At 41.0% G+C, this 10,319-nt stretch overlaps 3 protein-coding genes across 3 annotated transcripts; 1 reads left to right on the forward strand and 2 right to left on the reverse strand.

Annotated features, from left to right (window-relative positions):
• Positions 1 to 98: 98 nt before the first annotated feature.
• On the reverse strand, positions 99 to 5,054 carry LOC127801456 (pentatricopeptide repeat-containing protein PPR5 homolog, chloroplastic). Its single transcript, XM_052336639.1, has 4 exons — positions 5,032 to 5,054; positions 4,751 to 4,802; positions 1,720 to 2,100; positions 99 to 1,342 (listed from the first exon to the last, which is right to left on the reverse strand). Exons 1-4 carry the CDS (start codon positions 5,052 to 5,054, stop codon positions 260 to 262), a joined length of 1,539 nt encoding a protein of 512 aa, XP_052192599.1. The 3' UTR covers positions 99 to 259.
• Positions 2,469 to 4,539, forward strand: LOC127801180 (stress-related protein). The gene is made up of 3 exons (XM_052336087.1): positions 2,469 to 2,640; positions 2,750 to 2,983; positions 3,885 to 4,539. The coding sequence occupies exons 1-3, from the start codon at positions 2,605 to 2,607 to the stop codon at positions 4,353 to 4,355; spliced, it is 741 nt and encodes a 246-aa protein (XP_052192047.1). The 5' UTR covers positions 2,469 to 2,604; the 3' UTR covers positions 4,356 to 4,539.
• LOC127801178 (protein NRT1/ PTR FAMILY 5.4) lies at positions 4,383 to 9,670 on the reverse strand. The gene is made up of 4 exons (XM_052336085.1): positions 9,537 to 9,670; positions 9,066 to 9,283; positions 8,040 to 8,551; positions 4,383 to 5,933 (listed from the first exon to the last, which is right to left on the reverse strand). Exons 1-4 carry the CDS (start codon positions 9,610 to 9,612, stop codon positions 5,075 to 5,077), a joined length of 1,665 nt encoding a protein of 554 aa, XP_052192045.1. The 5' UTR covers positions 9,613 to 9,670; the 3' UTR covers positions 4,383 to 5,074.
• Positions 9,671 to 10,319: the final 649 nt, after the last annotated feature.

The following is a 10,319-nucleotide window of genomic DNA, read 5'->3' on the forward strand; positions in this document are numbered from 1 at the left end:
CTTGAAAATGCCCAATATTTATACTACTTTTGTAGGAAAACTTCAAGGCTCATGACCTATGATTACAGTAAGGAGTATGTGTCCTAAAAAACAAGGCAAAAAGCAAGAAATGCATACCATATGTAACTTGGGAAACAAGATAGACCCAGCAGTGCAATAATCTGGTGTTCAACTCTCACCAATCTAGATAAAAGCCCACTCCCAATTTGAGCTTGGTCAAATAAAAAATAAAAAGACAAGACCTAAGACTTCTGCCATATCAATCAGAAGACTCGGGCCTTGCAGGTGAGGAAGTCCCAAAGGCTCCCAAAGCATCCAGGAAGAACTTCTTATTAGGGATGACACCATCTGTGTTCATCTGTGTCAGTAACCTTTGTAAAAGGTCCTTCATGTTAGCTTTAGTGTAAGCCTTATAGAGAAGTTTATATGTTGAGGAATCTACAGAAAGCTTGGCACTGTTTCGGGCACTGTGGAACAGCCTGTCTGCCTCCATTGCTAAACCATTCATGCAGTAAACTTCAAGCATAGCATTTAGACTGGAAACCTTGATTTTTTTTCCAGACGCAACCATAACCATATCATCAAAAATTTCCCTAGCCCTTGCAACACAGTCACAATATCCATACATCATGATCAGGCATTCATAGGTAATAAAGCTCGGAGCATAACCCATATCACTCATTTTCTTGAAAACGTGCTCTGCTTTCTCCCTAAGCCGTGCTTTCCCGTAGTTTGTGATCATCGAATTAAAAGTAGGAGGAGTTGGTTTCTCCTTGGAACGCAGTAAACTCCTAAAAACTTGTTCCATCTTGTCAAATTCCTGCTTCCTACCGTATGCATCGATCAGCAAATTGAAAGTGATAATATCTGGCTTACATTGATTACTCTTCATGCGGGAGAGAGTGGACTCCATCTCTCTGATCATACCATTCTTCCCATAGGCATCCATCACGCCATTAAAGGTGAAGGCATCAGGGGTGACAATGCTGTCGTCGAGATCCTTGAACAGAGCATTGACTTGATCAATGTTTCTGGCCTGAGCAAAAGCTCTTAAAAGAATGTTGTAGGTCACAACATTAGGTCTGCACCGTTCCATTCCCTTCATCTTGTCAAAGTAGCTAAGAGCTTTGGCTAGAGCCTTGGATTTGTCACGAGAGTGGAGATGGGCAGTGATGAGTGCATTATAAACTGAAGTGTCTGGACGGCAGCCACTGTTGCGCATCTCTGAGAAGAGCCACATGGCCATCCGAGTTTGGCCTTTCTTCCCCATAACTGATATTAACTTTGAATAGACCCCATTATCAGCTATGTACCACCGTTGCTTTTGCATCCACCTGAAGACCTAAACATAAGACATAATAATAGTAAGTAGTAAAGCAAACATCCGTCCCTCCAAGTGCCAACCAATATACTCTATATAATACCCAGTTCTAGCTAACTTCCCAAATTTGTACAAATCGAATTTCTAACCATTGCCCAAGTAATTAAAGCAAATAGCACAACAACAAGAACAGCTAGCCTGAGGTCTGAGTTTGTTTTACAGTTAAACTTAGTTCCAAATTCAAAGATGGGACTGTTGAGGATGGAAAGCAAAAATTCTCGCTACATGCATGAATGCTTGTTTGGTATATAATCAGTGGAGCATTTTCACAAACATTTGGAAGATCAGCACAAGTAGCCAGAAGATGAAAATGAATAATTTGGAGTAAGAGGCCCAACCTCGAGGCATTGCAACCACTTATCGGTCTTGCCGAGCTCTTCAAAGAGAAGAAAGCAGTGTTCTGTCCTGATAAACTTAACATACTTGTTGAGTGTGGAGAGTAAGGGTCTCTTGTCGTCGAAATTCCGAATTAGCCGACGAACAAGTTCTTCGGCGTCGGAGGAGCTGGTCCCTTCTGTAAACTTGGTGCTCGATTTGCTCTTGCGTGGCGGGGGGGTGGAGACGCAGGCGATTCTGCAACGGGGTCTTTTCCTCTGAAGAAAGCATAGTTGAGGGATGGGGATGGGGATGGGGGCAAGAAAAGCAAGAACAGATGAGAATTGCAGAGACGCATTGGCGTACATAATTGAAGGATGTAGGAGAAGTTGAGTCGAGCTGAATTATTATTATTATTATTTTGTTAATTAATATAGAGGAGAGGAGAGGAGAGGAGAAAGACACTCACACTGTGTATCTTGGGCTTGGTGGCGGGCCTAGTCCAGTTTAGTTAGATAACCGACCGGCCCAAAAGATCTGTGGGCCGGATGTAAAACTGAACTTTCTTTTTTTATTATTAGTTGGGTTGACGAAGTCGGTTTCGGTTTCTGCGGGCGGGTTTGACGTTAACGGCGTCCCCAGGGAAACCGATTGTATCATTGCGGCGTAACTTAACCTCTAAGGAGAGTCAGTCGTTATCGACGTTGACTCTTGACTCTCGCCGAGTAAATCGCCGATCCTCTCCGCCTCACACGCTTTCTCATCAAAAGCCTTTCCCTTTTCTTCCAGAATCTTCATCCCCCCTCCCCTCCTTCGCTTATATCACGCGACCGACCTTCCTTCCTTCCTTGCTTGCTTGCAATTCATTCCCAACATCGTAATCCTCACAATTCCGAAACCTTCTGACCATGGCCGAATCAGACCCAAATCTCCAAGCCCAAACGGTAAGGAGATTCCAGATTTTTGAAGTGCAAATGGTGATATAAGAAATTGAAATGTTTCTTTTTTTTTTTTTTTTTGGTTTGATGGATTCCTGATTTTTGTGTGCGTTAGGTTGAGATCGAGGAGGAGGAGAAGGAGAGGCTCAAGTATCTGGAGTTCGTGCAGATGGCGACGCTTCACGCTCTGATGTGCTTCTCCAGGCTGTACGGCTACGCCAAGGAGAACGCCGGCCCTCTCAAGCCCGGCGTCGAAACCGTCGAAGGCACCGTGAAGACCGTCGTCGGTCCAGTCTACGATAAGTTCCACGACGTTCCTATTGAACTCCTTAAGTTCGTGGATCGCAAGGTTCGCTTCCTTGATTCCTTCTCTTTTTAATCAATCTGTTTTCCCCTGCTCTTTACAAATTCATTTATAGCTTTTGGCCGGCCGTTTCTTGCAATCAAGGAAACTGAAAGGGAAAGAAAATGAAAATCGGGCTCAATTGTGTTTCTTTTGAATTGGGTGAATTAGGGTTTTCTAAATCAAACTCCTTGTTGTCTGTGTTTTGTTTTTGGGAATTTGGAATTCGGGGTTGTTCTAATGCATCGAAGGTTCTGAATTTATACCCCAAATTCATTTCCAGACCGCTGGAATCCGTGTAGTTCACTCATCTGGGCTCAATCAAAATTGGCTAATTATTATCGACTTCTTGCTTAATACCCGTATTGATATGATATATCACTGAGAAGGAATTCATGGTAATGCTGGATTTTCCTCATAAAAATCAACAGTTATTAGATTGTATTGTCGTTAAGGCGATCCAAAATTTTCATAAGCTTAGCCCCCCTGTGAAAAGAGAAGTTGAAATTATTGAGACAATGAAAGGGTAAGGGCCAAAGTCTAGGGCTCCTCTATACACGTCTAATCTAGGTCGAGGGATCTCCACGGTGTTTGCAGTTTGGTTCTTAGAAGTTAAAAGATCCTCTTCGTTTCACGTGGAGCTGAATGCGAATCTCGCTTAAATCTACTACTGTTTATAAGAAAAAGATCAATGAACCACTACTTCTCCAAAACTATTTATCAAACTACCATTCAGTTAACATGCCACACCTGCAGCATAAAACCATTGGTTGAGCAGAGGTGAGGTTCTCTTATAGAATCAAATTATGGCTTAAGGGAGGGGCTAATTTGTTAACGAGTTTGGATTGAGTATTAGTTTAATGAAGCGATCGTAGTTGTAAAAGAATAAAAAATCCATCGGATGCAGGTTGATGTGTCTGTGAACGAGTTGGAGCGAAGGGTGTCACCACTGGTGAAGAAGGTGTCGATCCAAGCACTCTCAGCTGCGCAGAAGGCCCCGGCCACTGCTCGTGCCGTGGCATCAGAAGTCCAGCGGACCAATGTGGTTGACACCGCATCAGGACTTGCAAAGAATGTGTACATTAAGTACGAGCCAGCAGCCAGGGGTCTGTATACCAAGTATGAACCTGTAGCCGAGCAGTATGCTGCATCGGCCTGGCGCTCCCTCAACCGCCTTCCTCTCTTCCCACGGGTGGCTCAGGCGGTGGTTCCAACGGCTGCTTACTGCTCCGAGAAGTACAATGAGACTGTTCGCTGCAGTGCCGGGAAGGGCTACAAGGTTGCGTCGTATCTTCCGTTGGTGCCCACGGAGAGGATTGCCAAGGTGTTCACTGCTCATGAGGCCGCCGGGGCGGAGGGAGCTGTCTCGGCTCATTGATTGAGATGTTCATATTATGTTTGGCGAATGACAAATATGCTCTACGTGCGTTTGGTCTGGATTGTTTGATACGTTTCAATTCTTTTATGTATGCAAAGGATTTGAATTTGGTTGTGACTACTGAGTCACTGACTACTGCTTGGTGAAAATATATGTCAGAAAATATTAAAAGTCCTTGGTGTTACAGGGTGGCTTATGATTCTGTTCTTCGGTTCATTTTACTTTTTAATTGATTTCTGGTTTGGGTTTTGTAATTTCTGCATATATTCTACTGTATACGCATTTCTTCAGTAAAAATGTGTAAATTGAAAATTATCTTTTCAAGTAATTCCTAATTTTAAACACTTTATATGTTCTTTTTGACTTCAATATATAAATATATGATTATGATTCATAAAAAGAAAAGAAAAGGGCAGGTAACATATGATAAAACATGGAATTTTGATACTTGTGATGTCAAGTCACGTACTCATGCAGACTCCACTTGTTGACTCTCGAGTTCCAAGTCTGAGCCTCTGCCATCTGACCTTGACACAGACTGCCATTCATATGATATATATATATATAAATATATATATATGTCCAAACCCCTAGTAGCTAGCTAGCTAGCTATTGCATCTATTGCATCCAAATCCCAAATTCCAAGCTATATGTCATTGTGGATTTCAGAATTGACCTGACCAGGATTTGCCTAGGCATCTAGCCCTGCCTTCTACTACTTAAGCTCCTCCGTCCACCACCTTCCCTGGCCCATCACAGTCCATTTTCTTGTACACAAAACCCTTGGCAACCAACACGTAGACACACAAGTTCACACCACTAAGACCTGCCAGTATCCAGTAGAAGTAATCAAGGTGGGCCCGATTCAGATTGTCGCCCAGCCACCCATCACTAAATCTCGAGCTGATGGCTTGCACCCCAGATATAATACCGCTGCTCATGAAGCTGCCCACCCCCAGAATGCTGATGTGTGCCGCTGCTCCAATGCTTCTCATCTGCTCCGGCATTTGATCATAGAACAGCTCTTGCATCCCCACCACAGTGAATACGTCAGACAGCCCGCATAAAATGTACTGTGGCAGCAACCACCATGCAGTCACGGGGACAATTGATTTTGGAGCCTCAGTAAGGCCATGGTCTCTTGCAGCTTTGACCCTTTTGGCCTCCACAAGAGCTGATACAACCATGGTGATTGCAGATAGGAAAATCCCGGTTCCCATTCTCTGTAACATTGTTATGCCCGCTGGGTGGCCGGTGATGCTTCTGGCCGTGGGAACGAGGACGCAGTCATACATCGGGACGGCCACGAGAATTGTCAGGCCGGTGAACACTTGGAAGGAAGCTGCAGGAATTTCAAAGTGCGGCCCAATCTTTCTGATCATTGTGCTGCTTTGCTTGGTGAAGAAGGTGCTCAGTTGTGCAATCACAACAGCAAACATCAAGCAACTTAGCCATACGGGTACTAGTCGAAGGAGGAGCTTCACCTCTTCCACTTGATTTGCTGAGCACAACCTCCAGGGGTTTCTGGTTTTTGTTGACATGTCTGTTTCATCCATGATCATTGCCTTGTTCAAGAATCTGCATTTCGAATTAATCTCAAGTTAATTTCTTGATCAGTTAAAGTGTGGAAGATGTTCTTCTTGCTTACAGAGGTAACCCAGAGTGTCATTAATTTAATGAACAACAAAAGTAGCTAGTCAGGAAAATAATCTCTTTTTGTATTGATCAGCTAATTATGAAGGCAGTACCGTTCAATTTTTGAAACGAAGAAGAACAAAAAATTAGGGAAAAAACATAAAATCACGGAGATCATAGTCAAGAGAACCTTGGTCAATTTCCAAGTATTTCTTTATATCACAATTAAAGTTTATCAAAATTGTAGCTAGCCATGATTAGATTTCATATTTTTTCTTTCAATAAGAAAGCACTTGAATGGCTAGTAGAAGCTAGTGCGCTTTAAGTGGTGAGACACTAAACCTGGCGCATTACACTTTTATCCATCCATCCATCCATCTGCAGGGCCAACCTCAGCCCCCCAGCAGTACTGGTATTGGCTAGGACTCTTTTTAAGATACATTTCCTGTCCTGCAGGATCTTGAGAGACCATCTATGTTTCTCTTTCCTTTCATTTCTCAGCTCTTATTAGGTACCAGTGCAATAGTCGTTCATGAACCAGAGCTCACTAAAAGTGATTTAAAACTTTTTGACTTTCCTGATATGACATATACCGGACCAATCGGAATCATTTGCGTATGTATAGATATGTATTAACTAGCTCATACCCGCCCTCTCCCTCTCTCTCTCTCTCTACCCACCTTGACAAAATGTCACATGACCGGTTGGGTGATTGCTCGCGCGTGTGATATATACACACACAGGGTGCAGTTACTGCACAATTTGATCCATATATTGGAGGGTAGCCTTTTTGACAACTTTGCACTAGATGCACTGATTACAACCCACTTCAAGGGATGCTTCTTCCAAATGAATTTGATCCATTGAGGTCAGTCTACTACATCTTTACACCAAGTTCATTGGAGAGAGATTTTCAATGAATATGAGAGAGATTTTCAATGAACATGACTATTAATATACATTATTTACATATATAATTATAATTATATATCACTATTCTTCTAGCTAGTACTATAATTATGCACATATAGCCCACAAAACCATGAGTGCCACATGAAACAAGCATGCAAAATTTGAGGGTGAGAACTCTTGCCAAAAAAATAGTAGGTGAACTCGTTTTATAGAATTTTGATTGTCTTAAATCTTTTTGTTGTAAATTACACTTTATAGTATAGCTTAAAGTTCAATATATCTCACACTTTGTAAAAATAACACTAACTATGATCATACCGTTCAAAAGTTACATAAAAATAAGTAAAATTTGCATTACATGGGTCACATTTGACTTTTTATAAAATTATCCAAAATGTAAGATTTCCGTTGTAATTTAATGAAATTTTAAAGCTATTGAGCTTAATTTATCAATTTTTATCCTAATTGGGATGTGCTAGGTTTTTTTGTATAGAAATTGGGTTTTTAGTATTAGCCACATATAGTGAATGGTTCATTCAATTCGATCCACTTAAGATATGCTTTTTGTGATGATTTTGGATAGTCGTAGTCCTAACAACCACTTGAAAATGCTGACTGTTATAGATATACATTCGATGACTCTTAATGTATCATGCAACGGTTATTGTCTCATGGAATAGACAATCATTAGTATATGGGAGTACGCAACCTTCTTGATTGATTGGAGTCAATAAAGCATACAGTAAGTGTTGCCATCCTTACTTTTTTTAAGCAGTCATCCATGTGAAATAAGCTAAGCACTTGCGCTGTGAGATCAAAAAACCAAATGCTATACATTAACTCTAGCATGTGAATTAACCACGCAACCTATGGTTACTAAAAAAAGATATATAATCATCGTTATATTAAAAGTGTTAATATCAGTAAGGTCGTCATCGGTCGAGTTTTAGAATTGAGATATATATATATATATGAAGCGTAATTATGCAAGAAAGAACATTTTAAGAAATAAGTATATGCGATAGGAAAGGTACCCTATTATACTAATTAATTTCGGAGTTAAAGATTCGTGAAAGAAAGTTGAAAGAAAAACAGAATATTTCAGCACTTAAAATTTTGGGAAAAATTGAAACATACCTGAACTGATTCGTCCTAGCCAAAGATCGAAGCGTAGGTAGACCTCCCGAATCTCCGCCGGTCTCTTCACAAAAAATACCATGACTTTCACGAACACGCCGCTTCCTCGCCGCCGCAACTAACACTTGCGCCACCCTAGTAAAGGGGCTTCCTACAGGAGCTTCCCGGCGATAAGTCCTACTCCCTATCAGAAAGAGCACAAGAGCCACTGCGGTAACCCCCGTCGGCATTCCGAACCCAACGGCCCATCCAACGTGATCTTGCACATAGATCACCACCAGTATGGCGGTGGTAGCGCCGACCACTATTCCCAAGTACCACCAGTTGAAGAAGGAGCTCTTGGCCTTCTTCTCCGCAGGCACCTCCTCGTCGAATTGATCAGCAGCGAATGTTTGCACACATGGCTTGTGCCCACCTTCTCCGACGGCCAGTATGTAAAGAGCCGTGAAGAAAAAAGGCGGGGAACGCCGCAGTGAAGCTGTCTTCACCGATATAGTTAACAGAACCAGTCCCTATAAGTTGATTAATTCACAACCCATCAGCGATGCGCGTTATCTCTAAATATTACTTCGGAAAATTTAAGAGTAAAAAGCAATTGGAATTTTTGTTCAAAACGAAATGATCGTCCTTCGTCCCCGCACATTACATCATGATGATCTTTTCTTCGTATAAATATAAATTAAAAATTTTAATAAAATAATGGTTTGTCAATATTATAACCCTAACCATAATCGTTTAATAATTGTAAGATATCAGTCTCACTCATGTTATATATGCTATACATACAAATGTTATGTTAGTTTTCGTGTATATACATATCACGAGAGGTTGATGAATATTGCTATGGAGTTGAGTTCCGCGCGCGCGCGTACCGTTTATGTAAGAATAATTTTAATCATCACACACACACACACATATATATGTATACTTATGAATCCTTCTATATATGATTAATTGAAACATATTTGAACCAAAAAAAAAAAGAAAGAGAAAATAATTTAAAAGATGTGAGTGGGAGGAACGCACGATGAGGTAGGTGATGGATGAGAGGAGGATGGTCTTGAAACGGCCTAGATAGGAGTCGGCAATAAATGCACCGAAGACGGGGAAGATTGCAGAAACTCCGTGCCAGATGTTGACATTCTTTGCAGCCGTCGCAGTAGCCTCCCCGAGCACATTTGTCAGGTACGTTATCAGGTTGCCGGAAACGCCGTAGTACGCGAACCGCTCCGCCATCTCCACAACTGCATGAATTAATTCGTTCAATAAGATTATTCATTCATTTTAATTTCCAGTCACATGTACAGCAATTAATTAAACTCTAACGATCACCACACACTGGACAGTCAACTGCTTGCTTTATTAATTTCAGCGTTCATCAATTTCGTCGAGTAATTAATCAATTAGATTGTCGTAAATAACTTGAAGAAGAAGAAGAAGAAGAAGAAGAATTGCAGTTAATTAATTAGAGGATCCGAGAGCTAGCCGAAAGCTTACAGATGATGAAAATGGCGGATCTCCAGCCTCCGCCGGAGGGTTTCTGTGATCCGGTGGCGTGAGAGTGGGCCGCCATGGATTGGCCACAGAGAGAGAGAGAGAGAGAGAAGTCTTTAAGTCAATAAGAAAGTGAAGAGTCTGGAGAGTTGAGTCGAGTCATAGGGGTTGCTTTGCTTGTTATATATAGAGGGAGGAATTAAGCTTCAGAATTTCAGTGCCTGTGGAGGCCTGTCACTAACTAGTGAGTGAGATTGTGGAGTCAAGGAATTAACGTGGCAACTTGGGGGGCATTAATTATATATATATATATATATATATTATATAGTAAGGGCAGTCGGATATTGGAGGCAAACCCTCCTTCAGTGGAACCTGAAAGTGAGCCAGCCAGCCAGCCATATGGATATGGCATGCCAAGGAAGATAATTAATTAATTAATTAATGTCAACCACTATCTAATTAATCTTACCTTCATATCAAAAAATTAGTCACATTCTCGCTCTTCTATTTTTATTGCCAAATGACATCTTCATAATTAAATTCACGGGATTGATTGATGATATGACTAATAATTCAAGCACATAATATTTTTTTTATTTAAACTTAAATTATTACTTCGTGACCTATTATATCCGTGTCGTGTTGTATCATATAATAATAAACTTTACTATTTTTAGATCTATCGTGATGCTATCTACTATAAATATTACTTATATTCATTGAATGATAATATAAAGATCAGTAGCAGTGAGTTTGGGATAGGCACTCTATCGGCTAAATAATATA

The sequence above is a fragment of the Diospyros lotus genome, chromosome 5 (assembly GCF_014633365.1).
Source record: "Diospyros lotus cultivar Yz01 chromosome 5, ASM1463336v1, whole genome shotgun sequence".
NCBI lineage: Eukaryota > Viridiplantae > Streptophyta > Magnoliopsida > Ericales > Ebenaceae > Diospyros > Diospyros lotus.

Bases quoted from the DNA above. Each gene is read 5' to 3' on its own strand.
- LOC127801178 (XM_052336085.1), bottom strand. From the start codon at position 9,612: ATGGCGGCCCACTCTCACGCCACCGGATCACAGAAACCCTCCGGCGGA. The intron at 9,284-9,536 runs GTAAGCTTTCGG...TAATTCATGCAG, and splicing joins ATCCGCCATTTTCATCATCT to TTGTGGAGATGGCGGAGCGG. The intron at 5,934-8,039 runs GTATGTTTCAAT...TTCGAAATGCAG, and splicing joins GCTAGGACGAATCAGTTCAG to ATTCTTGAACAAGGCAATGA.
- LOC127801180 (XM_052336087.1), top strand. From the start codon at position 2,605: ATGGCCGAATCAGACCCAAATCTCCAAGCCCAAACG. The intron at 2,641-2,749 runs GTAAGGAGATTC...TGTGTGCGTTAG, and splicing joins CAAATCTCCAAGCCCAAACG to GTTGAGATCGAGGAGGAGGA. The intron at 2,984-3,884 runs GTTCGCTTCCTT...CATCGGATGCAG, and splicing joins TTAAGTTCGTGGATCGCAAG to GTTGATGTGTCTGTGAACGA.
- LOC127801456 (XM_052336639.1), bottom strand. From the start codon at position 5,054: ATGCCTAGGCAAATCCTGGTCAG. The intron at 4,803-5,031 runs GTCAATTCTGAA...TGACATCACAAG, and splicing joins CCTAGGCAAATCCTGGTCAG to TATCAAAATTCCATGTTTTA. The intron at 1,343-1,719 runs GTTGGGCCTCTT...TCTTATGTTTAG, and splicing joins AGTGGTTGCAATGCCTCGAG to GTCTTCAGGTGGATGCAAAA.